We start from the raw sequence: 27094 nt of genomic DNA on the forward strand, positions 1-27094 counted from the left end.
TTTGCACTGTGAACTAACATGAACAAGCAATGAACAACTGTTTTTTCATTAACAGATTAGTAAATACAGTAACAGATGTATTGCTCATGGTTAGTTCATGTTAGTTAATACATTAACTAATGTTTATGAACCTTATTGTAAAGTTTTACCATTTTTTTATTTTATAACATCCACACCTACAGTTACGTTTATTTTGTTCTCATGTTTCAGGATGTCCTGTATCCCAGAACAAATCCAGCTGTTTCAGTCCCACAATGGCCTTTCAAGGCTGCGTCCGGCTCATCCTTGTCAACAACCAACCAGTTGATCTTCTGTCAGTCCAGCAAGGCCATCTAGGAAGCTACAGTCAGCTACAGTTTGACTTATGTGGCATTCGTGACAGGTGCAGTTTTCATTTCACAGTTGAACATATGCCTCATCCATATTTCTTTTGCTGTTTTACATTTGTCTACCACAAAAATATCCATTGGATTTTATTTTATTCATAGCACCTTGGAAACTTGCACATATCAGAGCTGTTCTTTGTCATTAAGGCCTCAGGTCTTGCCGTCTGAGCTATTGGCAGAGCCCTAATTAGAATTGGAAGAAGTTCATTTGTACTTTCATTGTGGTTTGTGGCCCAATAACAAGCTCAGTGCTTCGTTCGGCACTTCTTCTCATTACTGCATACTGGAATCAGAGGCCTCATCGAGCATGAGCCACATGACCCCTGCTGTCCCCCAGGTCTACAGGGGTCCTGCTTGGATGGGGGATTTCTGATCTTGTTTCCTTTTTAACTTTCTTTTGAGTAAACAAGATAAATGGCAACAACTGAAGGTGGGATCTTCAGTTATAGATCTGTAGAAGACAAAGGGGATATACAGTTCTGTACAAATATTTGCGGTCTGTAAGATTTTTTTTGTATTATTTGTTTTTTGAAAAAGGTCATGCTTATGCTCACCATGGCTTAATTTATTTCAAAATTACAGTAAAAACAGTAATATTTTGAAATATTATTGCAATTTAAAATAACCATTTTCTATTTTAGTATATTTAAAATAATAATATTTTTTAAAAATAATATTTTGATCAATTTAGTCTGTCCACCCCCCCCCCCCCCCCTTTCAAAAAAAAAAAAAATTCTGACACCAAATTATAACGTTTATCAAATATTACATACAGGTCTACTCATCCTAAAAGATTCTGTAGGAAACCTAAAGTTATTAATAAAATACCTTCTTTCACATTGGGCAAAAAATTTATTTATTAAGTATGATGAAATATATAAACTACATACAAATTTATATTGGTGAAATTTAAAACTCATATTTGAATTTCTGTGAATTTAATTTATTTTAATTTAATTTCCTTACATTTAAATTGCAATTCTGCATCCTGTTTGCTACTTCAGGTCAAATTCAGGAACTGAACTAAAATTTTAAAGGCATTTTCAATTCAGTTCTGATTGGTGCACAAACCTGAAACTATCCCTTTAATTCAAACATTATTCAGTTCTAGCCCAGTAACAATATTTTTTACCTTCAGTGAATTTTTGCACTTATTATTCTATACAAAAGCCCTCAAATCACTTCAACCAGATCACCATACTAGCTTTAATTCAGTCCCTCAGTATGTTTTTATTTGATGGCAGGGACATGTCCCTCTGGCTTGTCTGTACAGTGGGATTTTATTAATAGTGAACTTGTATGAACATGACAAGACCCCTCCATCAGTGGCAAGTCTAAATCATTCATGAGCAGCTGTCATAGTCTGAGGGCCTCCGCTGTGAGCTATGTGACAGTTTTTGTGAGCCTGCCAGAGGGCGAATGCTCCTGGCTGCTAGACTGAACCTTTCCTCCGTCTCTGTCCCCTCTGTATGCAGCCTCAGACTGTGTGTCTCTGATAATCAAGTGCCAAAATAGCTGACCCCTGCAACGCTTTGCCCTCTTTTGGGTTTTGGATATTGTCAAAGAGAGCTTCTCCATGGAGACAAATGTTTTTTTTGTCTAGCACTTACATTTTTTAACTTAATGAAGCCTCAGTGGAAGACATTCATTTTTTTATTTTTTTTATTTTAATGATGTAGTCCTATTTTGTCTGAAGGTGGTGACACATGGGAAACTGTTTCAGGTTGAGGTATCTGCAAATGAGCTACATAAGCTTATCAGAACTAGTTTGGCAATCACATAACGGCAGTGTTGAGTGACTAAATAAAAGTGGCAATGTTGTAACTTCATTCTGTTTCAATTAGTAAATAATATCAAAGTATAGTTTATATATATATAATATTATATATTAAATACATGTGTATTGTTTTGCTAATAGCATGTAGTTTAGTTCAGGGGTCTTCAAATTTTAATTACTTCATTCTACTGACTGCATTTTGTAGAGTTAATCCTGAATATGTTGTTAATTTAATAAGTTTAAAAACTAAATATAAGTTAAATCCAATAGAAATATCCATCCATTGTTTAAACTGCTTGTCATGTAGGGTCCTGGCGATGCTGGAGCATATTAAAGAATTAATTTTTTTAGCAAATTTTATCACTAATTATATTCTTAGATAGTTTAAATATACTAGTACTGAATTTAGCAAATAATAATTTTATGCATGAAAGTACACAACCATTAAAGTTTGGAGTTGGTAATATATTTAAATGTTTTGGAAATGATCAAGCTGCATTGATTTAATCAAAAATACAGTAAAAACATTAAAAATGTGAAATATTACTAAAATTTAAAACAAATGTAATTTATTCCTGCAGTGGCAATGCTGAAATTTCAGCAGCCATTACTCCAGTCTTAATGTATTATCACAGTTGAAAATGATTGTTTGTGGAAACCAAAAAAGTTTAAAAGAACAGCAATACATTTTAATTAGATTTTTATTTTTTCTGTAACAATGTCAAAGTCTTTACTGTCACTTTTGATCAATTTAAGGCAACGTTGATGAATATTAATTTCTTAAAAAAAAAAAAAACTGGTAAAAACTTTGAATGGTAGGGTATAGGTATAGCTGCCTTTACATTTGAAGAGGGGGTACGTTCCTTTGCAAAGGTATCATCATATTTGGGGGTCCTTGGCATCAGTTTGGAAACCCTCAAAATTAACTTCCTAAACATTGCTGTGCATGTCCCATTGATAATAAGGTCATTCATTCTCATGAAACAATTATCTTTTAATTCCCATTTAGATTAATGTGTTCTTTGATTTATGTCTCTATATTACAGTTATTGATTTATATTGCTAATAATATTAATGCTGTTCTAAATTTTTAATGTTACTGAAGTATTAAAGTGACAGTTATGAGACTTAATGAGACTTATACGACCAGTTAAAATCACGAATGTAGATCGACTGTCTATTGAAACCATTGAAAACGCACACAGTGTCCTGTTTTTTTCCACATCACAAACCTAACAACAAATTTTCAGGTCATCGACTTTTACTTTAGACAATGTCCCCTTACCAGCAACCTCTATCACTAAAATTTCACTGGGCGGTTTATTGCTCCAGAGCAGTTCTGCACATTGGTTGGCATAATTTTATGGTCCAGCAAAGCCTTTTTCCAAGCATGACTAGAAATAGCACAGAGGTAATGAAATCATCACCTGAAACAGTATCCAGCCTGCAGTTGACTCTCCCTGTAGTGGTTAATGGCTGTTTGAATGGCTGTATTGCACGTGGAGGCCTCGTAAAGTGGGCTCTTCAGGGACCAGGCGTGCAAACTGAGCTCTGTGAAATAATATATGCATGCCTAAAAGGCTGGTAATTGTGAAAGTTAAGCAGACAAATTAATGCGCTATTAATCAACACATCTCCTGCAAGCATATCAATTTTTAGTATGTCTGTGTGTTAGTTTATCGACAACCATTGCATTAAAACAAGATTTTCCAACACAGAAGAAATCAAGTGTTCATGTAGCACTGTTATTGAGGAAATCAGAAAAGATGAAATGAGCTGAAATTGGCTAAACATTTTTAGTTTGCAAATTAATATTCATCTACCGTATTTTTTTTTTTTTTTTTAAATATTCAGTGCTGGGTTAAGATGACATTTCTTGTTATCAAATACTATACTGAATGCCTCTATTGACTAAGCTTTTAGATTTGTTTACTTTATTTTGCTCTTTCATTCGTAAAAGGTTTCCTTTATTAAAGATTATAAACCAAAATGAGTTTGTGCTTTTCATAGAAAAGCAAATACATTCTTGAAAAGGAAATTCATTTTTTCCAGTCAAGCGACAATCCTGTCTCTGATTCTCTCCTCACACAAATCTAAATATTAATTTTACCCTTTGTAAATTAGATCCAGCTGCACTTTATATTAAATATTCTGTCAAAAAGCTCAACGATTCTCTTGATTTAACAGACTGTTTGATGCCGTCTGAGCGGCGAGGCCACGTTAAGGTCTATTTCAATGCCGGCAACAGACAACTTAATTGTATAGTGACATACTCATTCAGTCTCAGAAAATTGATTTTGACTTGAGATTGACATGTAGTCGGTTCTCTGTCGACTGAGGACTTTTATTTGAAATGAGCCTGTTAAAATAAATGCTAACTGCTTTTATTCTGTTTAAGTTAAATATACATTGTAACCTTTGGTCACGCTGGGTTTGTTCTCATTCCTTTCACAGTGAATTTGTATTGAACTAAATGTTTGTGTATCTCTTTATACAATATGTTTCTTCCATTTCTCTGGCAGGTGTCTATATAATTTCTGTGAGCATGGCAGCCGGTGTTCCCAGACGTGGTCTTCTTTCACCTGTGATTGCACTGGTACAGGATACAGTGGAGCTACGTGCCATAACTGTAGGTCTGCGCAATGGATTCCTACATTTCAAACACACTTACTGTTTATTTATTATGTGAGATTTACTTTACACACAGCATTTCTGGAAAGGTTTTATTCACAACACCTAACTTTTAGACTTTTTAAACTAAATAGTAACAGTTAGTGGGTCACATTTAATTTTACACATTTACATTTCACTATCAATGTTCCCTTTGGGTATTTAAATTAGAGCTTATTCTTTGAAAACATACAAAAACTGACATGACATATGGAAATTATCAAATACATTTTTTAGGAAGCTTTGATCCTGTATTTAAAGATCTGTGTTTTTCCTCAAAGTCAGTTTTCTTTAGATAATGTCTGTTAAAAGTACAGACATCTAGACAGCACTGTTTTGTACAGAAGATTCAAACAATGGCCTTTATCTTGTTTATGAAATATTTCAGGTGCTTTTATGAAATCTTTTATTCTCTGTTTGTGTTCCTAGCTGTCTATGAAGCTTCATGTGAACACTACAGGCTTGCAGGAAGCACTTCTGGATATTTCTCTATAGATCCTGATGGAAGTGGCCCTCTTGATCCCGTTCAGGTCTACTGCAATATTACAGGTCAGTTATTCCTGTCCTCAGCCCAGCTCAAATGTTATATTTGACAAAACTGTTATATATTTCCCATGTGTTTTACTCTCTTTAACAGGCCCTATATACATTATAAACAGGGTTTGAAATTAATACCCGCCAACCCACCAAATGCGTGTGAAAATCAGCTGTGGTGGGTAATACATAACTCACTAGTCAATTTGATATGATTAGATTATGTCCCCCAACCACAAGCTTCCATCATTAGCAAAACAAAGTGTAAAGAGGGTCGTACTCTGGACGGGAAGTGTCACATCTTTTAAATTCGAGTATGTTGTGTCCGCAACACCAGCAGCACCGTCCATCTGACGGTAATGTCTAACTATAACTCCAGAGCCTGTTCAGAATCATGCTATTCTCATAGTTTTACATTACATGTCATTAACAATAGCTTGGGATAAATATTTGTGACTAGGCCGAAAGATTGTTCTGATTTTTTTATTTTTTTACTTTTCAGTATTGTGGCTTGAATAATGTCTATGCTTCATATGCAATATGATAATATAGATCACCCTTTCTTTTTTCGTTTACACAGTTGTATTTTCAAACACTTAAATTCAAACTCATTCTTGAAGTGAATGAATGACTCGTCCTGTGTGCGATATGAATGGATGTCAAGGGAAGAAGGCTTTAATACACTGAATTCATTACGCTGATTTTGTGAGGAAACTGTTGCTTATCACTTTATGAATTGACAGCCTGTCAAGGCTAATCTTTGTATCTTATCCATTTATTAGCCAAATAAGTGTGTAAAAGTTAATTTCAAACCCTGATTATATAAAAAAATATATATTTTTATCACATATTGTACAATTGAACTTCATACAGTACAGAATACAGTATCTACTGACATGCAGTTGCTTTTTTACATACTAAAATGCTAAATGCTTCTTCAGTATTTAAATCCTTAAGTAAATCCTGACAGTAGTTTTTTAACACCAGAAGAGGGTTAGTAAATTAAAAAAGGTTCAAACATTCACTGATGCTCCAGAAGGAAACACGATGCATTAAGAGTCGGGGTGTGAAAACTTTTGAATTCAAATATCAAGGTAAATTGTACTTAATTTTTCTGCCGGGAAACATGCAAGTATCTTCTGCTGGTTCCGAAGGGCAGTACTAAATGAAAAACAATGATATTTAAACAAAATAAAAAATATTGTGACATCTTCATCCTGTTCAAAAGTTTTCACACCCCGACTCTTAATGCATCGTGTTTCCTTCTGGAGCATCAGTGAATGTTTGAACCTTTTTTAATAGTTGAGTTTGAGTCCCTCAGTTGTCCTCAGTGTGAAAAGATGAATCTCAAAATCAAACAGTCACTGCTGGAAAGGGTTCAAATATACAAAAATGCTTGAAAACTGATGAATCTGCAGGAGCTGGAAGATTTTTCTGAAGAACAGAGCTCAGTTTAACTGCTCAGGACAAACAAGAGACTCATGAACAACCATCACAAAACACAAAAACAGTCGTAGATCATCAGGTAACCACACACAGTATTGAGAATCAATGGTTCACATACTTATGAATGGGGTTATTTTTATAAATTTAGCTATTGTTTTGTCTTGTGATCTAAATGCAAACATCTTTTATATAAAATATCTTACTCAGGACAGTAATAAACAAAAAATAACATGCATTTTTTATCATCCCTCTTATTTTATTAAAATAATGCTAATTTTCACAGATTCTGCAAGGGGTTCACATACTTTTTCATGCCACTGTATCTCCTGTTTTTAAAATGATAAAAAAGACACTCATTTTTTTTTTTTTGTACCTTTTATATGTCCTGGAATGTTGAAATAATGCAGAGCAACAAACTTTACAGGAAACAAAGTGTGGACGGTGGTTCATCACAACAGCTCGAATGCAGTCAGAGTACGAGGCTCTACGCAGCAGAAGCCACATGTCGGATGGTTCAATTATAGCACCTCATCTGAACAACTGAAAGCCCTAGTTTCTCTGTCGGAGCACTGTGAGCAGAGAATCACCTACCACTGCAGAAGGTCACGGCTCTTTAACCCCTGGGGTAAGTGCTGGTCTTAGTCTCTCAGTGTTTCGGTATTCATTGTTGAAAGAACAATCAATGCTAGATATACTAGACTGATTAGAGGGGTCCCTCTGTCAGGTAGATGTTTCTTTCCTCTCTTTATTCTTTCTGAATTATGATGAATTATGAAATATTAATCAAAATTAGACATGCCACTCTTGAAGAGAATTCTGCCTATGTACATGTTGGTCTGTCAAAGCATCATGAGAAAATAAATGAAGACAGACACTTTTTATGAAGTGAATGACTAGATAATATTGGTATGCAAAAAGATGCATCATTAGCATCTCAACAAACGTATGTGAGAAAGGTCATAATGGTCATCCAGTGTCTGGAGGAAGGAAGAGAGAGATTTCAAAAAGCTGTTATTTCAGTTTTGGCTGCTCTTGAAGGGAGTCATGTGCAGTTTTCCTCAGTTTATGAAAAATTGATGTATCTCAGTTCCCCTGAGGGAGATATCATGTCACTGCAGACTATAAACAAGATTATTATTCTCTACCTATTGTATCATAAAAAAAAAAAAAAAAAAAAAAAATATCTTCTTTCTTCTGGTCCAGCTGTCTTTAAAAAAAAAAAAAGCATAATTTGTTTTATTGCTTTTGAAATTCTAGTTTTCTCTCTGTCCCCCTGTTGTTATTAAAAGTATGAAGCTTTTGTTTTGTTTGATATAAAACAACAAACAAACAAACAAGCCCAGGCCAGGTGAGAAAAGGTAATGCAAAAGTAGCGTAGCACATTACTTTCCATAAAAAGTAACACAATTAGTTACTTTTTTAGAAAGCAACACAATATTTTAACACATTTTTAAGGTAACTTTCCCCAGCACTACTTATTTACGTATGTAAAGAATAAAAAACAGAATTTAAATTAAACTAAAATGTACAATTATATGAGTTGAACATGCCATGTGAATATTTCTCAACAGATACAAAAAATTATTGAATTTTAAAGATGTTTATAGAGTTATGTTGGAAGTATTATTATTAGTAGTAGTAGTATATTTTATGATGAAAATGCTCCATTTGATATCTAAATTACATAAAGCAATACATTAAAGAGAAATATTAATGTTAAAGGCTTAAAAATGTCTCGTTTGGTTTCCATCATAGTTGTTTAACACCAATTCAAATTTATTTTGAGGGTTGTTATCTAGTTTGACAATTCTTTCTTTCAATTTAGAGGTGTGGGTGAATTATTATGGTAATTACGTTATAATTATCATGGCATCACATGAAGTGTAAAGAATAAAGTGTTTCTCACTCACTCACATTCAGGAAACAGATTTCAATAGATTTTATCAAATTTTAAAATAAAAAAGAGAAATCCCAAATGTAGTTTTATTTAAGTTACAGATGTCTTGTAGTTCATAAGCTTGCAGAGAATGAAAGAATATCCATATATTTATTTTCAGTCTGGCAGTCATCCCAGTCCGAAACCATAATTATTGCCCAGATTAAATTCCACTTGGCGTTAATATTCAGTGCAGACCAAAGATTTATTGGAAGTCATTATTACAGTTTCACACCTTATCACAAGTTTTCTGATTTAGTGTGCTAAATTAAACAGTCAGTTTAAAGATCTGTCAGTTTTTTTCAGATCTATTATTGAGACTGCAAATTTCTCTCTTTCACACAAATCAAGGGTATCAGATTTCCCATAGTCACTGTCATCAAGTAATTATTGTCACTTTTACTGTTACTTTTCCTTACATTTTTAATAAATTTGTTTCCATTTTGTGCGCATGTTCAAAATGGACCACATAGGGAAGATCATACATAATTGTTTGTTTGTTTGTTTGCTTGCTTATCAGTTATTTGAACATTGAAATTTTACCTTAACATCTTTGATATATCAGCAGTCACTACCTATGGCTACCCCATTAACTGGGGTATAAGTAAGTAAAAAAAAGCACTATAATGTCAGTGTGTGATTTAGTCAATTGCATATGAAATTATGTCTCTATACCCCACATTATTATTAACACACTAAAAACTGTTTTGTTTGTTTATTAATATTTGTGCCTATATGCATAGAACTGTCTTTTATTTTGGGAGGCGGTAGAGGACTGTGCAGGTCTAAAATAGCAACAATGAGTTTGTTGTGCATCAATATTGATGTTACATTTCTTGAGCCTTACATTTATACAGGTTCTCCATAACTTGAATATGTCTGGTGTTGTTGCAGATGGCACCCCTTTGTCCTGGTGGGTGGACCGCAGAGGAGAGAAGAGGACCTACTGGGGTGGATACCAGCCAGGGGTGCAGCAGTGCTCCTGCGGACTGGAAGAGAACTGTGTCGACATGAACTACTTTTGCAACTGTGATGCTGACAGAATGTCATGGTAACAAGGCAAATGCAACTCATTATGTCTGTTCGATTACAGAGATGGACCTTACTTTTAGTAACGCTGGGTCTCATTCACTGATAATTGTGAACAAGTTGCGTAATTATATGCGCAGACAAGGCTCAAAACCTGATGAAAAACAGTAAACACCTTATATAAGCCTAGATTACTTTTGTTCAGAATTTATACCAGATCCAGGTATATACATTTTTACTCTGAAATAAGACGTAATTTTAGGGTCACTAAGTTATCACATTTAGAATTTATGATATGTATTTTTTTTATTTATTTTAAAGCTTCTTACGCTCACCAAAGCTGTATTTATTATTTAAAATACAGTAAAACAGTAATATTGTAAAATGCTTATTAAATTTACAATTTTATATATATTAATATTAATATATTTTAAAATGTAATTATTCCTGTGATACAAAGTTGAATTTTCAGCATCATTGCTCCAGTCTTCAGTATTACATGATCCTTCAGAAATCATTCTAATATGCTGATTTGATGCTCAAGAAACATTTCTTTTTATTATCTCAGTTGAAAACAGTTGTAATGCTTTAATATTTTTGTGGATACTGTGATACAATTTTCTTTGATGAATATATGTTTCAAAATATCAGCATCTATTTTAAATATATTTTTTGTATAAATTTAAAAAAAGATTAGTTCACTCAAATGAAAATGACCTAAAGCTTTACTTACCCTCAAGCCATCCTAGGTGTATATGACTTTCTTCTTTCTGATGAACACAATCGGAGAAATATTAATAAATATCCTGATGCATCCGAGCTTTATAATGGCAGTAAACGAGTATGAGCTGTGTCTCCATCCACATCCATCTATCATAAACGTACTCCACACGGCTCCGGGGGGTTAATAAAGGCCTTCTCAAGCGAAGCGATGCGTTTGTGTAAAAAAATCTCCATTGTCAATAAGTTATGAAAGTAAAATATCTAGCTTCCGCCAGACCGCCTTCCGTATTCAACTTACAAAGAAAGTGTAAAATTCTTGCAGTTCAAAAAGCTTACGCTAAGTCCTAAGACTTCCCTATTCAACTTACGGAAAAAGTGTAACTGACGCAACACCAGTTCCGTTTTTTCCGTAAGTTGAATAAGGAAGGCGGTCTGGCGGAAGCTAGATATGTTACTTCATAACTTGTTAAATATGAAAATTTTTTAACACACATGCTTCGATTCACTTCAGAAGGCCTTGTGGAGCACACATTTATGATGGATGGATGTGGTTGGAAACACTTTCTTCAGCTCGGATGCATTAGGATATTTATTAATATTTCTCTGATTGCATTCATCAGAAAGAAGAAAGTCATACACACGTAGGATTGTTTGAGGGTGAATAAAGCTAAGGGTAATTTTCATTTGAAAGTGAAATAATTCTTTGTCTTTTGTATAAAATTAATGCATCCTAGTTAAATAAAAGCATTCATTTCTTTCAAAAAATAAAATCCTAACACTCCAAACTTTTGAACAGTAGTGTATATCTAACATATCCATGTTTCATTTTAGTTTATTTTAAAATGCATCAAAAATATAAGTAAATTGATGATTTTTGCATGATTTCTGCATTATATAAGTATATGCATAGGCTACTCTATGAAGGATTAGTGAATGTGAACCATGGTCTATTTGTGTGCATTCTTTTTTTTTTTTTCGTCTAAATGCTGTTGCTATGTACTTGTTGCCTTATACATCTATTGTTAGTACTGTTTTGAATTTGAGCTTTTGTTTACAGGGAGAATGACACTGGTGTCCTCTCATATAAGGAGCACTTGCCGGTGCAGGAGATTGTGATTGGCGATACTTACAGACAAGGCTCTGAAGCCATGTATGTTGTGGGACCCCTGCAGTGCTCTGGTGACAGTACGTGAACTGAACTGATCTGTTCTTCTGTTGTGAAACATGATGTTTGAAAACAAGAAGACAAATGGCAGATAATTTTATGTATAAAAGGAATATGTAAACGGTCCAGACTATCAAATATATGGCATATATCTTTCTTCCTCCCTGTTAGAGTCCCTGTGGAATGCTGTATCTTTTTATCAAGCGGCTTCAAGTCTGCAGTTCCCAGCCCTTCAGGCAGAGCTTTCCCTCGATGTCTCCTTCTACTTCAAGACTGCTTCCCCCTCCGGGGTCTTTTTGGAAAACAGGGGCATTCAAGACTTTATCAGGATTGAGCTGAGCTGTGAGTCATCATCATACATTTGTAAGACTGTAGAAATGTCAGATTAGGGTTTCTGTTTTAGAAATCTAATAGCACAAATAATTTAATATAAATCTAAAAAAGAAGTTAATATTAAACTAAACAAAATTCAATTCTTATCAATCCATTATCGATTGGTGTACAAATCCATACAGACTAATAAATAAATGGGTTGAGAAACTTTTAGAGGCACTGTGTAATGATGAAATACACATGGAAAATCTTTAGAGAGGAAACTGAGCCTTGAACTATGATTAGCTGATTGTTAATGCAATGATGCCTCCAATTGTAATATAACTTGGGTAATATTTTAAAATAAGTTTCAATTTCTTACATTAGGTATAATGACTAACAATAAAAAATGTTGTAAATAGCATTATAGGGTGCGTTCACACTTGTCATGTTTGGTTCGATTAAAACGAACCCTGGTGCGATTGCTCGGTTAGTGCGGTTCATTTGAACATAATGTGAACGCTGCCATCCGAACCCTGGTGGGCACCAAACAAGCGGACCGAGACCGCTGAAAAGATGGGTCTCGGTCCACTTCCAAACGAACTCTGGTGCGGTTCGAATGATATATGAACGCAACACGGACCAAAGACATGTAACCGAACCAAAAACAGGAAGACGAGACCCTAAAAAGGACAGAATCCTCACGCATGTCGGTTTTTCTTGTTATAGACGCGAGTTTGCCCATGACAGGCATCAGACGCGCGTCTCCACTCAGCAGATCATTTGTGTGTGTGACGGATGGATTCCCGCCGTTGTTTTGACTACTTTACACATTTTATAAGCTCTTCACGAGTTCCCAGCTGGCCAAAATGCGACCACATGCAGGCGACACACACATAACAAGTGCGTTTACCTCAGCACACAGAATTGTTTTGGATGTTCGGTAAGTTCTGTCTCAAAATAGGCAATACGTCATAAAATCTGACCAATCACGTTGTGAATGTATCCCTATGCCTTAAGGTTCGGCATCTTTTGGTTCGGTGATAAAATTGCCAATGAGAACGCTAACCGGACCAGGACTAAATGTTTTTTTTTTCTTCTTTGGTCCGGACCAAATGAACCAAACGAACCGAACTACAAGTGTGAACGCACCCTTAATTATTTTAAGTGTTAATTTTAATTTACAAATATATAACTGTTTGCTGTTAATTCATGTTTGTCCATAATACATAAAATAATGTTAATTTATACAAATTTAAATGATAAATATATATTAATATACACTTATATCTTCTTATTATTTCAAAAGAACAGAATTTGAAATAGAAATCGTATGTAATATTATAAATGCCTTTACTATCACTTTTAAACAGTTGAATGCATTCTTGCTAAATAAAAGTATTAATTAAAATCTCACTGATTAACATATACTGTATGTATATGTAGTAATATGTACGTATATGTAGTATGTATGTATGTAGAAACTAACTACATTAACCAAAATGTTGCAAAATTGTGTATGTTTATCTCTTGTTAATATACAGTGGGTACGGAAAGTATTCAGACCCCAAAGACTTTCTCCCATCTCCCGACTGCATCTCTGGAGCTCGGCCACAGTGATCTTTGGGTTCTTCTTTAACTCTCTCACCAAGGCTCTTCTTCCCCAATAGCTCAGTTTGGCCGGACGGCCAGCTCTAGGAAGGGTTCTGGTCATCCCAAACGTCTTCCATTTAAGGATTATGGAGGCCACTGTGCTCTTAGGAACCTTAAGTGCAGCAAAAACATTTTTGTAACCTTGGCCAGATCTGTGCCTTGCCACAATTCTGTCTCTGTGCTCTTCAGGCAGTTCCTTTGACCTCATGATTCTCATTTGCTCTGACATGCACTGTGAGCTGTAAGGTCTTATATAGACAGGTGTGTGGCTTTCCTAATCAAGTCCAATCAGTATAATCAAACACAGCTGGACTCAAATGAAGGTGTAAAACCATCTCAAGGATGATCAGAAGAAATAGAAAGCACCTGAGTTAAATATAGAGTGTCACAGCAAAGGGTCTGAATACTTAGGACCATGTAATATTTCAGTTTTTCTTTTTAATAAATCTGCAAAAATGTCAACAATTCTGTGTTTTTCTGTCAATATGGGGTGCTGTGTGTACATTAATGAGGAAAAAAAATAAACTTAAATGATTTTAGCAAATGGCTGCAATATAACAAAGAGTGAAAAATTTAAGGGGGTCTGAATACTTTCCGTACCCACTGTAGATGCAACTAATGTTAACACACTATGGTGTTCTCAACCCTGGCCCCTCGAGGTCCACTTTCCCGCAGAGTTTAGCTCCAACTCTGATCAAACTCACCTGAACAAGCTAATCAAGGTCTTCAGGATTACTAGAAGGTTACAAGCAGATTAGTTTGGCTCTAAACTCTGCAGGAAAGCGGATCTCGAGGGCCAGGGTTGAGAACCCCTGCACTATGATTTGCTTTAATGCTAGCGGTTTTAGAAGTGTTAGTTTTTCTACTTGTTCAGGCTGCTTTCAAATCCTCATGTTCCTGTGCACCCAGCTCCATCAGCAGTGACTTTCTCCTTTAATGCGGGCGACGGGCCAGTAGTCCTGACCGTCAAATCTCCTGTGCCACTGAACGACAGGCAGTGGCATTGGGTTCGAGCCGAACGCAATGTGAAAGAGGCATGCCTGCAGGTTGACCAGCTGCCCCTGCGGATCATAGAAACCCCACCTGATGGACACCTTCGCCTGCAGCTTGGAAACCAGCTGTTTGTTGGTAAAACTGACCTTTTGAATGTGCATTACAGAAAGGAAGGTGTTTTATTTGTTTGTTATTCTTCATTCAGTCTAGTAGGTGTCATTTCATGCATCTGCCACTGAAAAGTATTTCTGATTGCTCTTATTTCCATCATTTCATCTCTCAGGGGGCACAGCCACAAGACAAAGAGGCTTTCTTGGATGTATTCGGTCATTAAACATGAACGGAGTGAGTTTTGACATGGAGGAACGGGCCAAAGTGACACCAGGAGTGAGTTCAGGGTGTGCGGGTCACTGTAGCAGCTCAGCTAGGCTCTGTCACAATCGGGGGAAATGCATTGAGAAGAGCAGCGGTTACATGTGCGACTGCACTAACTCTGCTTATGGGGGACCCTCTTGCACAGAAGGTAATATTCCAAATTTAACTAGTGATGTCAATAAATTAAACCTTTTATAACCGTAAAATCAAAACACAGAAAATTAACATTAGCAAGAAGAAAAAAAGAAAGCACTTAAAAAGACTATTCATAATCACCAATAACATACTTAATTTGAGAGAATCTGCTTTTTACTATGACTTGGTGGATACCAAATAAACATAATCAAATAAATAAATGAATAAAATATTAAATTAATTTCCTTTTTAATAATCACATGCAATCTAACAATTAAAATCCTAAATGTAAAATAGAATTGTTTTTGCAGACAGTCATTATGCAATAATGAATAGCCTACTTCCAACAGCATCATCTTTGTCTCATACATGATGAAACTGCCATGTAATATAAAACATGAATTCATGGTTGACTTAGTGATGCCTATATATTTGCATAATGTACTGTAAAAATAATTTATCCATATGTCAGCGGGCAAGCGCTGCCAGTCGTTGAATAACTCGGCTCTATCAAAGGCTCTCTGATGCTGGATTGGAGAGCTTTGATGTTGCCTGTATGAGAACTGAAGCACAGAAGTCTTGGAGGCGTATGTGTTGAGTGGGATTTTTGAACATCTTGATGTACAGACTTTGAAACAAAGCTACTTTTTACATAAGTATCGTTCAGTTCACACAAAAAAAAAACTGCCATTAATACAGAACAACAAAGCATTATTGGCTTATTTTATCCTTGCTATGTTTGAATTTGCCATTATTTTTATGTGGGTGGAATGTTCTAGCTTCTTGTTAATGAAAGTTTTGACATACTGGCAGATGTATTTGAAAACGTATACCTTTCTGAATGTTTACAGAAATATTGTTATAAGGTTATATAATACAATATAATAAAGGTTGAATAATCTTTGTCAGTAAATAAGGAGGGAAAATCCACACATTTGTATTCATGAAGACATCAGAAAGTCAGATGTGTGTTAAGCTGCCTTTAGTTTGATCTGATGAGCTGTGCTGATCAAAGGCGCCGAGGATGAGATGAGAAAGTCTGACTGTTTTGTTCTCTTGCCTTAGTCTGTCTGTCTGATAGTCTGTATCTAATAGGACTCATCATTGTGATGATGCACGTTATTGAAAATCTGACAGAAAAGAAATTGTAATTATTAATGCCAAAGTATTTGTTTGATTCTTGCTGCAGTAGTCATTGATTTATTGTGATATGTGGAATATTTAAATAGGGTTGTAAATATTTGGGTTAGTTCACCCAGAAATGAAAATTCTGTCATTAAATACTCACCCTCATGTCATTCCAAACCCATAAGATCTTTGTTCATCTTCGGAACACAAATTAAGATATTTTTGATAAAATCTGATGGCTCAGTGAGGCCTGCATTGCCAGCAAGATAATTAACACTTTCAGATGCCTAGAAAGCTACTAAAGACATATTTAACAGTTCATGTGACTACAGTGGTTCAACCTTAATATTATAAAGCGACGAGAATGCTTTTTGTGCGGCAAAAAAACCAAAATAACAACTTTATTCAACAGTATCTAGTGATGGGCGATTTAAAAACACTGCTTCATGAAGTTCTGAAGCCTTACGAATCTTTTGTGACGAATCTTTTGTGTCGAATCAGTGGTTCAGAGTGTGTATCAAACTGCCAAAGTCACGCCCCCAGTGGTGAACCATTGAAATTTCGAAACACTTATGATGTTATGAAGCCTCGTTTACTGAACAAAGTCATGTGACTTTGGCAGTTTGAGTATGACAGAATTTTCATTTTTGGTGAACTAACCCTTGTTTTAAACTTCTTTTTTTCTTTCTTTCTTTCTTTCTTTCTTTCTTTCTTTCTTTCTTTCTTTCTTTCTTTCTTTCTTTCTTTCTTTCTTTCCTTCCGTCTGTCATCATATTATAGAAAACTAGTTGTAAATGGTCTTTCATATATATTCAGACAAGGATTTATCAAGCCAACATTCAGAGTTTGTCTTCACAGATTTTCTATAGTCACATACCCCCTGCTTAAAGTGTTTAAACAAAACTTGTAGGAAATCAGGTGTACTCTGATTAGATTTATAGCCAGTGACAATATCCATCTGTTCTTTTTGTGTCCACAGAGGTGTCCATGTCCTTTGAAAGAGGAGCGTCGGTCACCTACATATTTCAGGAGCCATTCTCCGTCATACAGAACAGGTCGGCCACAGTGCTGTCTGTCCCCTCTCAGTACAGCAAGACCAGGGACAACATAGCACTGAGTTTCCAGACCACTCAGAGTCCTGCCATGCTGCTCACAGTCAACACTCTCAGCCAGCAGTATGTAGCCATCATCTTAGCACGGAACGGTGAGATGGCTGTGCAAACGTATATCATGCTGGATCACATTAGTTTATGAAAGGTTTATATGTCTATAATAGGGATATTGTAGTATTAAATTAATTACTCACGTCCTCTATTATGTGGAATGCTGTACTGCGAGATTAAATTTAAAGAAACATAAAAAGTTATAGTTCTCTGATTGTGTTCTTCTCTAATTAGATTAAGGCCGCAAGGCTGTTGATTAATCCTGCTGATTTGGTTCTTTAACTGTCAGTTTTACAGCCTTGTAGATTACTGGAAGGTGTATGAATTGTATTAACAGTAAATCACAATTAACTAGCAAAACATTAACAGCCAAGCAAGATCAGGCTTTTTCACATAACCAGAACTCCTAATTCTATGCTATTCTTCAAGCTCACATTACAGTTTTTCTTAATCGCTTCGGCACATTTTTTTTAAAACTGTCTTAACATTCTCTTAAGTGTAATTGTCACAATTGTTTGCTGGAACATCAGAACTCTATTGCAAAATGTAGTTACTCACCCAAAACATTTAATTCATGCTTCAAAACCTAGTTTATGTGACAGCAAATTGGCCAGTGCCACCAAAATAAAATGTTTAGATGTTTTTTTCACCATGGAAGTATTTGTCCGCGTGACCCAGAAGTTGCAAACGACTTTTCTCCAGTGTTGTAATGCATTTACAAGTGAAACGGAATATTGAATAGAGGGCAGGTTTTACTTTAGTACGCCTCCTCTCCATCTTTCGCTCATAGCAGACTAACGGTTGGAGGGGGAGTGGTTTAAGCATTTTCAACCCAAGCCGTCAAACTGACGTCATCAGAGAAGGAACACCATTCCAAACTGGAAGTAACTTTTCAGATTCTGATTAAAGATTACAATGACAAACAATTTTTTTATGTGTATTAACTTGCACTGATTAATTGTTCAACACAAGACTAGTAATACGCACTAACAAAGTAAATAGTGTCAATTTTGATTTCATGATGACTTTAAATACAAATTTCATGTGCTTTCTACTTTTTAGTTAGACTGTCTGTTTTCTACACTATACAAGAATGCTGGTTTTGTCTAGCTGAATGCTCTTGTGTGTCACACAGAGCTTTTAGATACATATTTCAGCAGTAAGTAAAAATTTACTAGGAAAAGCCAATGCTGTAGTACTCAAAAAGAAAATGGACATTTGGTCACACTTTATAATAGGTGTCCTGTATGTACTTACACAAAAAATAAGTAACCTACAGTGTACTTATTGTGTTCATACTTTATTGCAAAACACTTTTGCTGCTTTTGAGGTGGGATACGCGTACGGTTATGATATGATATGGGACGATGTAGAATATAGTGCTAAATCATATGGCTGCTTTTATGATACTTTTTTGTGCTTTTTGTCCTTTTGGTCACCATTCATTTTCATTGTATGGAAAAGAGCGGCATCCCACTGTCCCAAGTTTTGTGTTCCATGGAAGAATGAAAATCATACAGGTTTAGAACCACAAGAGGCTGAGAAAAAGCAGAAAGAGCTATTCTTTTAAGATCAGTCATGCCATCACCCAGCTTACCAAAATATGGATTTTATTGTGCAACACTCATTCCTACATAATAGTACCACCCACATTCTTGCTGTGCTAAAACCAATCACAATGCTTTTTAGAAATATTGACAGAAAGTGTAAAGTGCAGTAATCCTTGGCACACAAAGAAAGTCAAGAGACGTCTCAGATATAACTATACCAACTTGGTAAGGGAATCTCAGCAACAACCTGCACCTTGACCCTTTATTTGCACTGTATGTGTGTAGGAAGGACAAATAAATGTGTATTGACAAATTCAATACAGAGTAAAAAGGGCTAAGGGCTGCCAGGGAATTAATATTTATAAATCTTTAAGAGCAGCTGCTAAGGTCCTGCATAGTCTATATATAAATGCGTTGTCTTAGACTTATGCAAGACTCATCTTGGGTGCTGGAGCTGAGGAGTCCATCTGCTGAGCTCTGTAAGAACGCTACAGGATGACTCACTATTATATCGGAACATACATAATTCACCATGACTGGAGTTACATGCTTTTAATTTTTGCTTGACTAATCCAAGTACCAACTGGATAATAAAATGGATTTTTACAATGATTTACAACATGCTCACAACAAAATCATTCATCCCTGACTAGAGCTATAAGTAACGTTTGCCAAATATGCTAATGCATTGATTTGTTCCTCTCAGGGAGTTTACAAATCTGGTACCAACTGCATAAGGAGAAGAGACCGGATGTGTTTAGCCCTATCCTGAGCAGCCTGGCAGACGGACGGCTGCATAGAGTTCACATCCAGCGGGAGGGAAAGGATGTGTTTGTTCAGGTGTTATATTTCACTGCATACATAAAAACATGCTATGGTTAGCAAATGTTAGAACACAAAAGACATTACATAACTGGAATTGATTGCTTTTTTAAATTGCCCTATTGTTTTCCTTAGGTTAATTTTTTTTCCGACTTTTTGGGCACTTTTGGGTCCCTTAACATGCTCAAAAACTCTTGTAATTTTGCACACACTTAGTAACCTTCGGCCGGGCACAAGTTGTCATGGGGGGGCTCTGTGGCACACCCTTTTATATGGTTGTATTTGAGGAGCTCTGTAACGCACCCTGTTTCACCTACAGTAACCAAACTTCATACAGTTATAGATCTCATCGAGCCGAACAACTTTTGCACTCTAAGTCTCACGCCAGCCCAACAGGAAGTTAGCTATTATGGGCTGTTTAAAAAATTCATGGTCTGGAATGTACTTTTCCTTGGGGATTCATCCGATCGCAACCAAACTCAGTCAGTGTAAATTCAAGACATTGAGGATGCTAAATTGCGAGCAGATTTTTTGCCGTGGCGTTGAAACGAATTTATGGCAAAAAATAGGGAAACGGGAAGTGTGTTATAACTTCTGCATATACTGATTTTGATAAAACTTCAGCTGTGTGTTCATTGTAGGAGGCCAATCACATGGATGTGACTACTGTGAGTCAAAGTCATAGCACCACCAACTGGCAACAGGAAATGTGTCACTTTCAAAATGCTTTGAGATCGCCCTTATTTTTACACGATTCACTTCAAACTTCGTAAGAATAATGTCAAAACATGGCAGATGTAGACCTGCAAAAGGATTCTTGATATCTTAAGTTCTGTTACCATGGCAATGCATCAAACCTTAATATTCTTTTTGAATTGAGACTCTTAGCATGCTTCAATTTGCATGGAACTTGGCACACACGTTAGAGGTCTCAGCCAGTAGACATGGCCAAGGCCTTCGAAACAGATGTGGTGGAGGGGCTCAGTAGCGCCACCTTTTGATAAAAGTCACCAAACTCTGTATGTATATATATATATATATATATATATATATATATATATATATATATATATATATATATATATATATATATATATATATATATATATATATATATATTGTTCTCATCGTGCTGGTCAACTTTTTAATTTACAGTCATTAGCTCCAACCAAAAGAAAGTCAGATATTTTGGTTTGAATGTGTTTTTTTTTGAAAATCAAGCTCTGAATTTTAAACTATTACTCCTAGCGAGTTTGATTCAAACCAAACTTTTTCAACATGATGCCAAGACAATGAATATGCTAAATTGTGGACAGATATAGTGAGTGATTTATCATTTATTCATTCAACTGCCCCAGATTTTTTTATTTATGTATTTATTTTTTATAGGTTGACCATGAAAATAAGAAGTACACACTTTCATATGAAGCAGCGTTTAACTCTATGAAGTCACTGACCTTGGGAAAAGTCACAGGTAATGATCCTATTGTAAATTGATCCTATTTAAAAAGACACTAATTGAAGCCTTTGTGGGATTTAGCATTATCTGTAATATGGATAAAACCTATCTTGATACATACTCATGAATGTTATTTTGCACCTTCCTCACCTAAAATACTCCCGCTACATAGTGCCCTGACTATTCATAACCTGTCATGATACTTGATGGGTTTGAATTTCCCCTTTCCTGACATTAAACAAGGGTGATTCAACAATGAAGGCTGAATTCAGTTTGAAACCTTTTATCTTTTTTCAGTCATTCAAGGTGTCTGACAATCATGAAACACATGAGCAGAATTGTGCCTGTGTCTGGAATATTCAGGGATTTGAAAAGAGTGAAAGTGTTCGTGCCTGTCTGTATTGTAACTTTTGAAATAAATGCACAATTTACAATAATATGCACAATTCAAATTAATGTTTTTAATGAGAAATTACTGTAAATGTGTGTGACAGAAACAATGTCTAACCTATATACTTTTATTTTTCCCAAACAGGAAGTGATGTAATGGATGATGAGGTAGCTCATGCAGGGTCCAAAGGATTCATCGGCTGCTTCTCATCTGTCCAGTACAACCACGTTGCTCCATTGAAGGCAGCATTATTGAACAGAGGTAGCTCTCTGGTCAGCATACGAGGACATTTACTGGAATCAAATTGCGGAGCATTAGCTGATCTTTCAACCTCTGTGTCTCGTTTAGGTAAGTTCTTAGAAATCAGTAGGAAATGATCACGCTGTTTGAGAATGGATCGTTTTTGCCTTTGAGAGCATTAAGTAAAGCATTTCTTTGCAATACAGTTTAAGTAATGGTTTTGGTATGGAATGCTGCCAGACATATATCCATCACTTAAATAACAATTTAAAAAAAGGATGGGCACCACAATTGTGTTTGGTGGTAAACATCTCCTAATTCACCATGACACTGGGTCACCTGGTGTGCTTTTTTGTGCTACTAATGGCTCATATAGCTTCAAAGTTACTCCTGGCATAATAAAGACTTCCTATGGCTTGTTTAGTTTGAAGAAAAATAGATGCAATTTAAAAAGCGAACACTTAAAAATAATTGCAAGAGGCAATATAAAAATGTATGTGATGTCAGAGAACCAGAGAGTCCTTTTTTTTATATCAGCCATTATCTTTTCAATTATTTCTTAAAAATGTACAGTACAGATAGATACAGATGCTAATTTATGTAAATCAGTTTATAATAAATAAAAAAAACATCAGATGCACAGGATATCATTGAAACATGATAGAGAACGATGCAGAATTTTTAAACCATTTTTACAGAGTTGCCAAGCAACACAAGCACTAATCTGTCATAACTGAAATTAATAGATTTAGACACAAAACTAACTTTTTAACTTTGAACAGATATTTTTTAAAAGAAGAAATAATATAATGTAAATGAGGTATAATGGTCATTCTGAAAAACAAAAGGGTTAAACCATTAAAATGTAAAGCAACTGCATTTTGCACACACATATTAAACTGTCAGAAAAAAAAATGTCTTTAGAGTTCAGTCTGTGCTGTATTTCTGTGTGATGCATGTTCCACCATCTTGTAGATCACGGAGAGGAGGTGGGAAAAGATAACGAGCATCGTGAAGACGACAGCCAGCCTGATTCAGCTGTAATCGGAGGTTTGTTTTACCACCTCAGTCTGCTTCATTGTCTCATTTGTAACAGTCAGTGAAGTATGAAATGAGCTTTCACTATCACACGTATTGTTTATGTTCATCTTTCCTTTTTGCTCTCTTTATTTCAGAAATGGGTAATGACTTTGTATTGGTAATTTGTTGTGCGCAGTAACTTATGGTAATAAAATCTCCATTAAAATTGTCGCAAGGGATTGTTGACTGTTAGTTATTTGTTGGCAGCATAAATGTTCCATTAAAGGAGAAAGGAAAATTATAGAATGTGTGAGTATTCAATTATTGCATTTACTGGCACATTTACTGTCATTGTAATTATTTTATTTTATCTTTTTTTTTTTTTTTTTTTACACTGAACAAAATTATAAATGCAACACTTTTGTTTTTGCCCCCATTTTTCATTTTTCAGAACTCAAAGATCTAAGACTTTTTCTATGCACACAAAAGGCCTATTTCTCTCAAATATTGTTCACAAATCTGTCTAAATCTGTGTTAGTGAGCACTTCTCCTTTGCCAAGATAATTCATCCACCTCACAGGTGTGGCATATAAAGATGCAAGATCCAAAATATTTTCTGTGATAATGGACATTGTGCTGTTATGCCGCCTACTAAGTTTAACTTAAACATGGAATGTTCTTTTAAAGGGTAAGATGCCTTTCTGAAAGGATGCAACCCTTTTAAAGGGTTAGTTCACCCGAAAATGTCAATTCTGTCATTAATTACTCACCCTCATGTCGTTCCACACTCGTCAGACCTTCGTTCATCTTCGGAACACAAATTAAGATATTTTTGATAAAATCAAAATGCCCAGAAAGGTACTAAAAACATATTTAAGTTCATGTGACTATGGTTCAACCTTAAGTGACGAGAATACTTTTTGTCCAACTAAAAAAAAAAGGACTTTATTCAACAATATCTAGTGATGGGTGATTTCAAAACACTGCTTCATGAAGCTTCGAAGCTATACGAATCTTTTGTTTCGAATCATGACTAAAGTCATGTGAACCATTGAACTTTGGAAACACTTATGACGTAACAATGCCTCGTTTACTGAAATCACGTGACTTTGGCATTTTGAGATCGTTTGATACACAAAGATTTGTAAAGCTTCGAAGCTTCATGAAGCAGTGTTTTGAAATCGCCCATCACTAGATATTCTTGAATAAAGTTCTTTAAAGTTTTTTTTTTTCTTTTTTTTTTTGGGCACACAAAAAAAGTATTCTCGTTGCTTCATAACATTAAGGTTGAGCCAATGAAGTCACATGAACTGCTTTAAATATATCTTTAGTACCTTTCTGGGCATTTGAAAGTCTAAATGAACTTGTTCTCAATGCAGGGCTCACGAGCCATCAGATTTAATCAAAAATATCTTAATTTGAGTTCCAAAGATGAACGAAGGTCTCACGGGTGTGGAACTAACCCTTTAATATATAAATTTGTGCCTTGACAGACCTTCTTTTTCTTCTGTTCCACTGGTCTCCATTTAGCTTTTTATGAAATGCAAGAGTGGGTCCTATGTGAGCAGCCCCATTTCCAGTTCAAGACACCCATAATCTGAGTGTCTGTTCTGATTCACAGGTGTGGTGACAGCTGCAGTCTTCAGTACAGTCTGTGTGCTGGCAGTGATGACCCGCTTCCTTTACCAACATCGACAAGCTCAAAGAACTGCAAGCCTCCAAGAAAAGGAGCACCAACGTAGCCTTGAAGCTGCTTACAGGGCAGAGTTTCACCTTCACAACTCCATGAGAGACAGCATGCAAGAATACTACATCTGATGGACGATCCGACCCTGTAGTTTTCAGTTCAGCTGTCAGTTCCTCCTGTGTCTCCTTCGGCAAACGTGTCATGAGGCCCTTTCTATCCAGTAAGGATCGTTAATTGGAGATTCCCTCGCTTTGGGAACAGCGGAATCTTCTGATCTGTGTAAGTAGTAGCTTGTAGTTTTCACAGTGCTTGCCCCAAGTGTTGGATCAATCAACATTAGGTCATTTATGGGATGTGAGTGGTGTGTTAGGAGGTGTTTGTATTAATTCAATAAAATGCCCTCTGGATAGAAACTGGAATGGAGAATGACACTGTCATCTTTAGTGCATGAATGCGGATTCTGAAGTGTTAATCGTACTCTTAACAAAACAACAAACTAAACACATATTTTAAAGCCTGTGAATTTTTTAGGTTACCAGAAACATCTTTGAAGTGGCAAAATTGTAGGAGGAAGTCGTGGTACACTATTTGAAAAGTATAACGCTTCAAGAACAGTAGCTTGTCCAAACCTGGCTTATAATTTTATGTTATTCTGCCTAAAAGCATTGTTAATGAAATGAGTTAATGCACAAACATGCAGGACGATTCAAAATTGTCCTTAGGAAATGATTTTTGTTTCACAAAGAAGCTGCTAACAGAGACCAAACTCATTCAGTAAAGTGGCTTAATTCAGAAACTGAAAAAAAAAAAAAAAAAATGTGCAGAAATATTGTAGATTTAAACATGATGCTGTCTAATGTAACATTACCCATCTGTGTTATGATGTGAAATATCTGCCATATTGATGATGAACAAATCCTTAAGGGGTCAGTAAGATTTTTTTTAAAATTAATGTTTTTATTCAGCAAGGATGCATTAAATTAACCAAAAGCTACAGTAAAGAAAGAAAAAAAAATCAAATAAATGCTCTTCTTTTAAATTTTGTGTTGGAAAATTCAGCTCTGCCATCACAAATAAATTACATTTAAAAAATAAATGAAAATAGAAAAACATTATTTTAGTTTGGCTATTTCACAATATTACTGTTTTTTGATAAAATAAATGCAGCCTTCTTAGCATAAGAGACTTCTTTCAAAAACATTAAAAAAAATCATACCAACCCCAAACGTGATTCTGGATTGACTGAGTTGTTCTAGGTTACCTGGACATTTTTCTCTGTTGACATGATGATGTTGTGAACTGATGATGGAATTTAACCTTAATCGCACACAGTGCTGTTTCAGGACTTTCTGTGTTACACTAACCATGTGAATCACGATCTGTCATGGGCCATCCACTCTTCCCTAAGACAATCTGACCCCATTTACATCTGGTAATAACATGTTTCTGAAGGTTCAACATTAGCATGCAGACAGAAGAACATCTGAAGATTGACTAAAATAACATTGAGCATTCCTCTAAAAATCAGAGACCATCCCTTTAAAATCCGATCATATGTTGTCACAGCACATCAGATCTGAGACGGATAATACGTCTTTGCCGTCCCTGTTTCAAACCATGTATCACTGAATTTCACGATCAGTTCACAGTGTCTAAATGACAAGAATAACACTAGACATCATTCAATGATCTGGATAACTGAGAATCTTCACAGACAATTCTGAGTAGGTCGTAACTGTAGCAGTTAGTCCTTTAATATTTGCCTGTAATACAGAATCAGTATTGACTCTGAAGTAAAGATTTTGTCATGCCTATACATTTTACCTGTGGTTGTTGAATATCAACCACTTCCTTGAATATCTATTAAATTAACACAACAGATGTTATCTGTCCTTTACTCCAATACACAAAATAATCATTGTAAAGTAAGTGGCATTGTATTTTTTATTTTTTTTTTTTTTTTCAGATGATATTTATTATATTGTTTTTCCCTGCTAACACACACACACACACACAAATGGTTGTATTATGTTGGACTGGACTGACAAATCTTTATCTTTCTCTTTGGAAACTGAAGTGTCCTTTGATATATTTCTCTCTCAAACTCTTTTGTACCTCTATTGATATTAATTATTTTAGGGGCTGTTTTGTATGAATGTAAATGTACAGCTATATTGTAAATACATGTTTAATAAAAAAGACACTTTTTTTTCATCATTGTGCCACATTTTTGTGTATTGGTTACTTAAATGTAATTTATTAACTTAATTTATTAAACATTTTTATGTACTGTACAATTATAGTATTTGCTGCGGCATTTAGGAAAAATAAGGTAATTTAAGAAGTGGATAAGTTCAAGAGCATTAAATGGAACACTTGATATGAAAATTACAGTTTGAACTTTATCTTAGCACTGTAAAACGTCTTTAAAAACTTCACTCTGTAATGTAGTTTAGTCTCATTTCACATTACAGTGGCCGTCACTGTATTATTTTTTAAT

The 27094-nt window shown here is 35.2% G+C and overlaps 1 protein-coding gene across 1 annotated transcript in view; it reads left to right on the forward strand.

Moving 5' to 3' along the window:
* cntnap5a (contactin associated protein family member 5a) overlaps positions 1 to 24725 on the forward strand; it is an 84438-nt gene extending 59713 nt beyond the window's left edge. Inside the window, exons 10-24 of the mRNA XM_067409120.1 lie at positions 211 to 382; positions 4686 to 4792; positions 5263 to 5382; positions 7238 to 7438; positions 9644 to 9800; positions 11559 to 11686; positions 11838 to 12008; positions 14541 to 14759; positions 14908 to 15147; positions 17242 to 17466; positions 19682 to 19815; positions 21187 to 21271; positions 21792 to 21995; positions 22863 to 22937; positions 24529 to 24725. Of these exons, the coding sequence (XP_067265221.1) occupies positions 211 to 382; positions 4686 to 4792; positions 5263 to 5382; positions 7238 to 7438; positions 9644 to 9800; positions 11559 to 11686; positions 11838 to 12008; positions 14541 to 14759; positions 14908 to 15147; positions 17242 to 17466; positions 19682 to 19815; positions 21187 to 21271; positions 21792 to 21995; positions 22863 to 22937; positions 24529 to 24725 (2435 nt within the window). The remainder of the gene's footprint in view (positions 1 to 210; positions 383 to 4685; positions 4793 to 5262; positions 5383 to 7237; positions 7439 to 9643; positions 9801 to 11558; positions 11687 to 11837; positions 12009 to 14540; positions 14760 to 14907; positions 15148 to 17241; positions 17467 to 19681; positions 19816 to 21186; positions 21272 to 21791; positions 21996 to 22862; positions 22938 to 24528) is intronic.
* The last annotated feature ends 2369 nt before the right edge of the window (positions 24726 to 27094 follow it).

The sequence above is a fragment of the Chanodichthys erythropterus genome, chromosome 14 (genome assembly GCF_024489055.1).
Source record: "Chanodichthys erythropterus isolate Z2021 chromosome 14, ASM2448905v1, whole genome shotgun sequence".
Classification (NCBI taxonomy): domain Eukaryota; kingdom Metazoa; phylum Chordata; class Actinopteri; order Cypriniformes; family Xenocyprididae; genus Chanodichthys; species Chanodichthys erythropterus.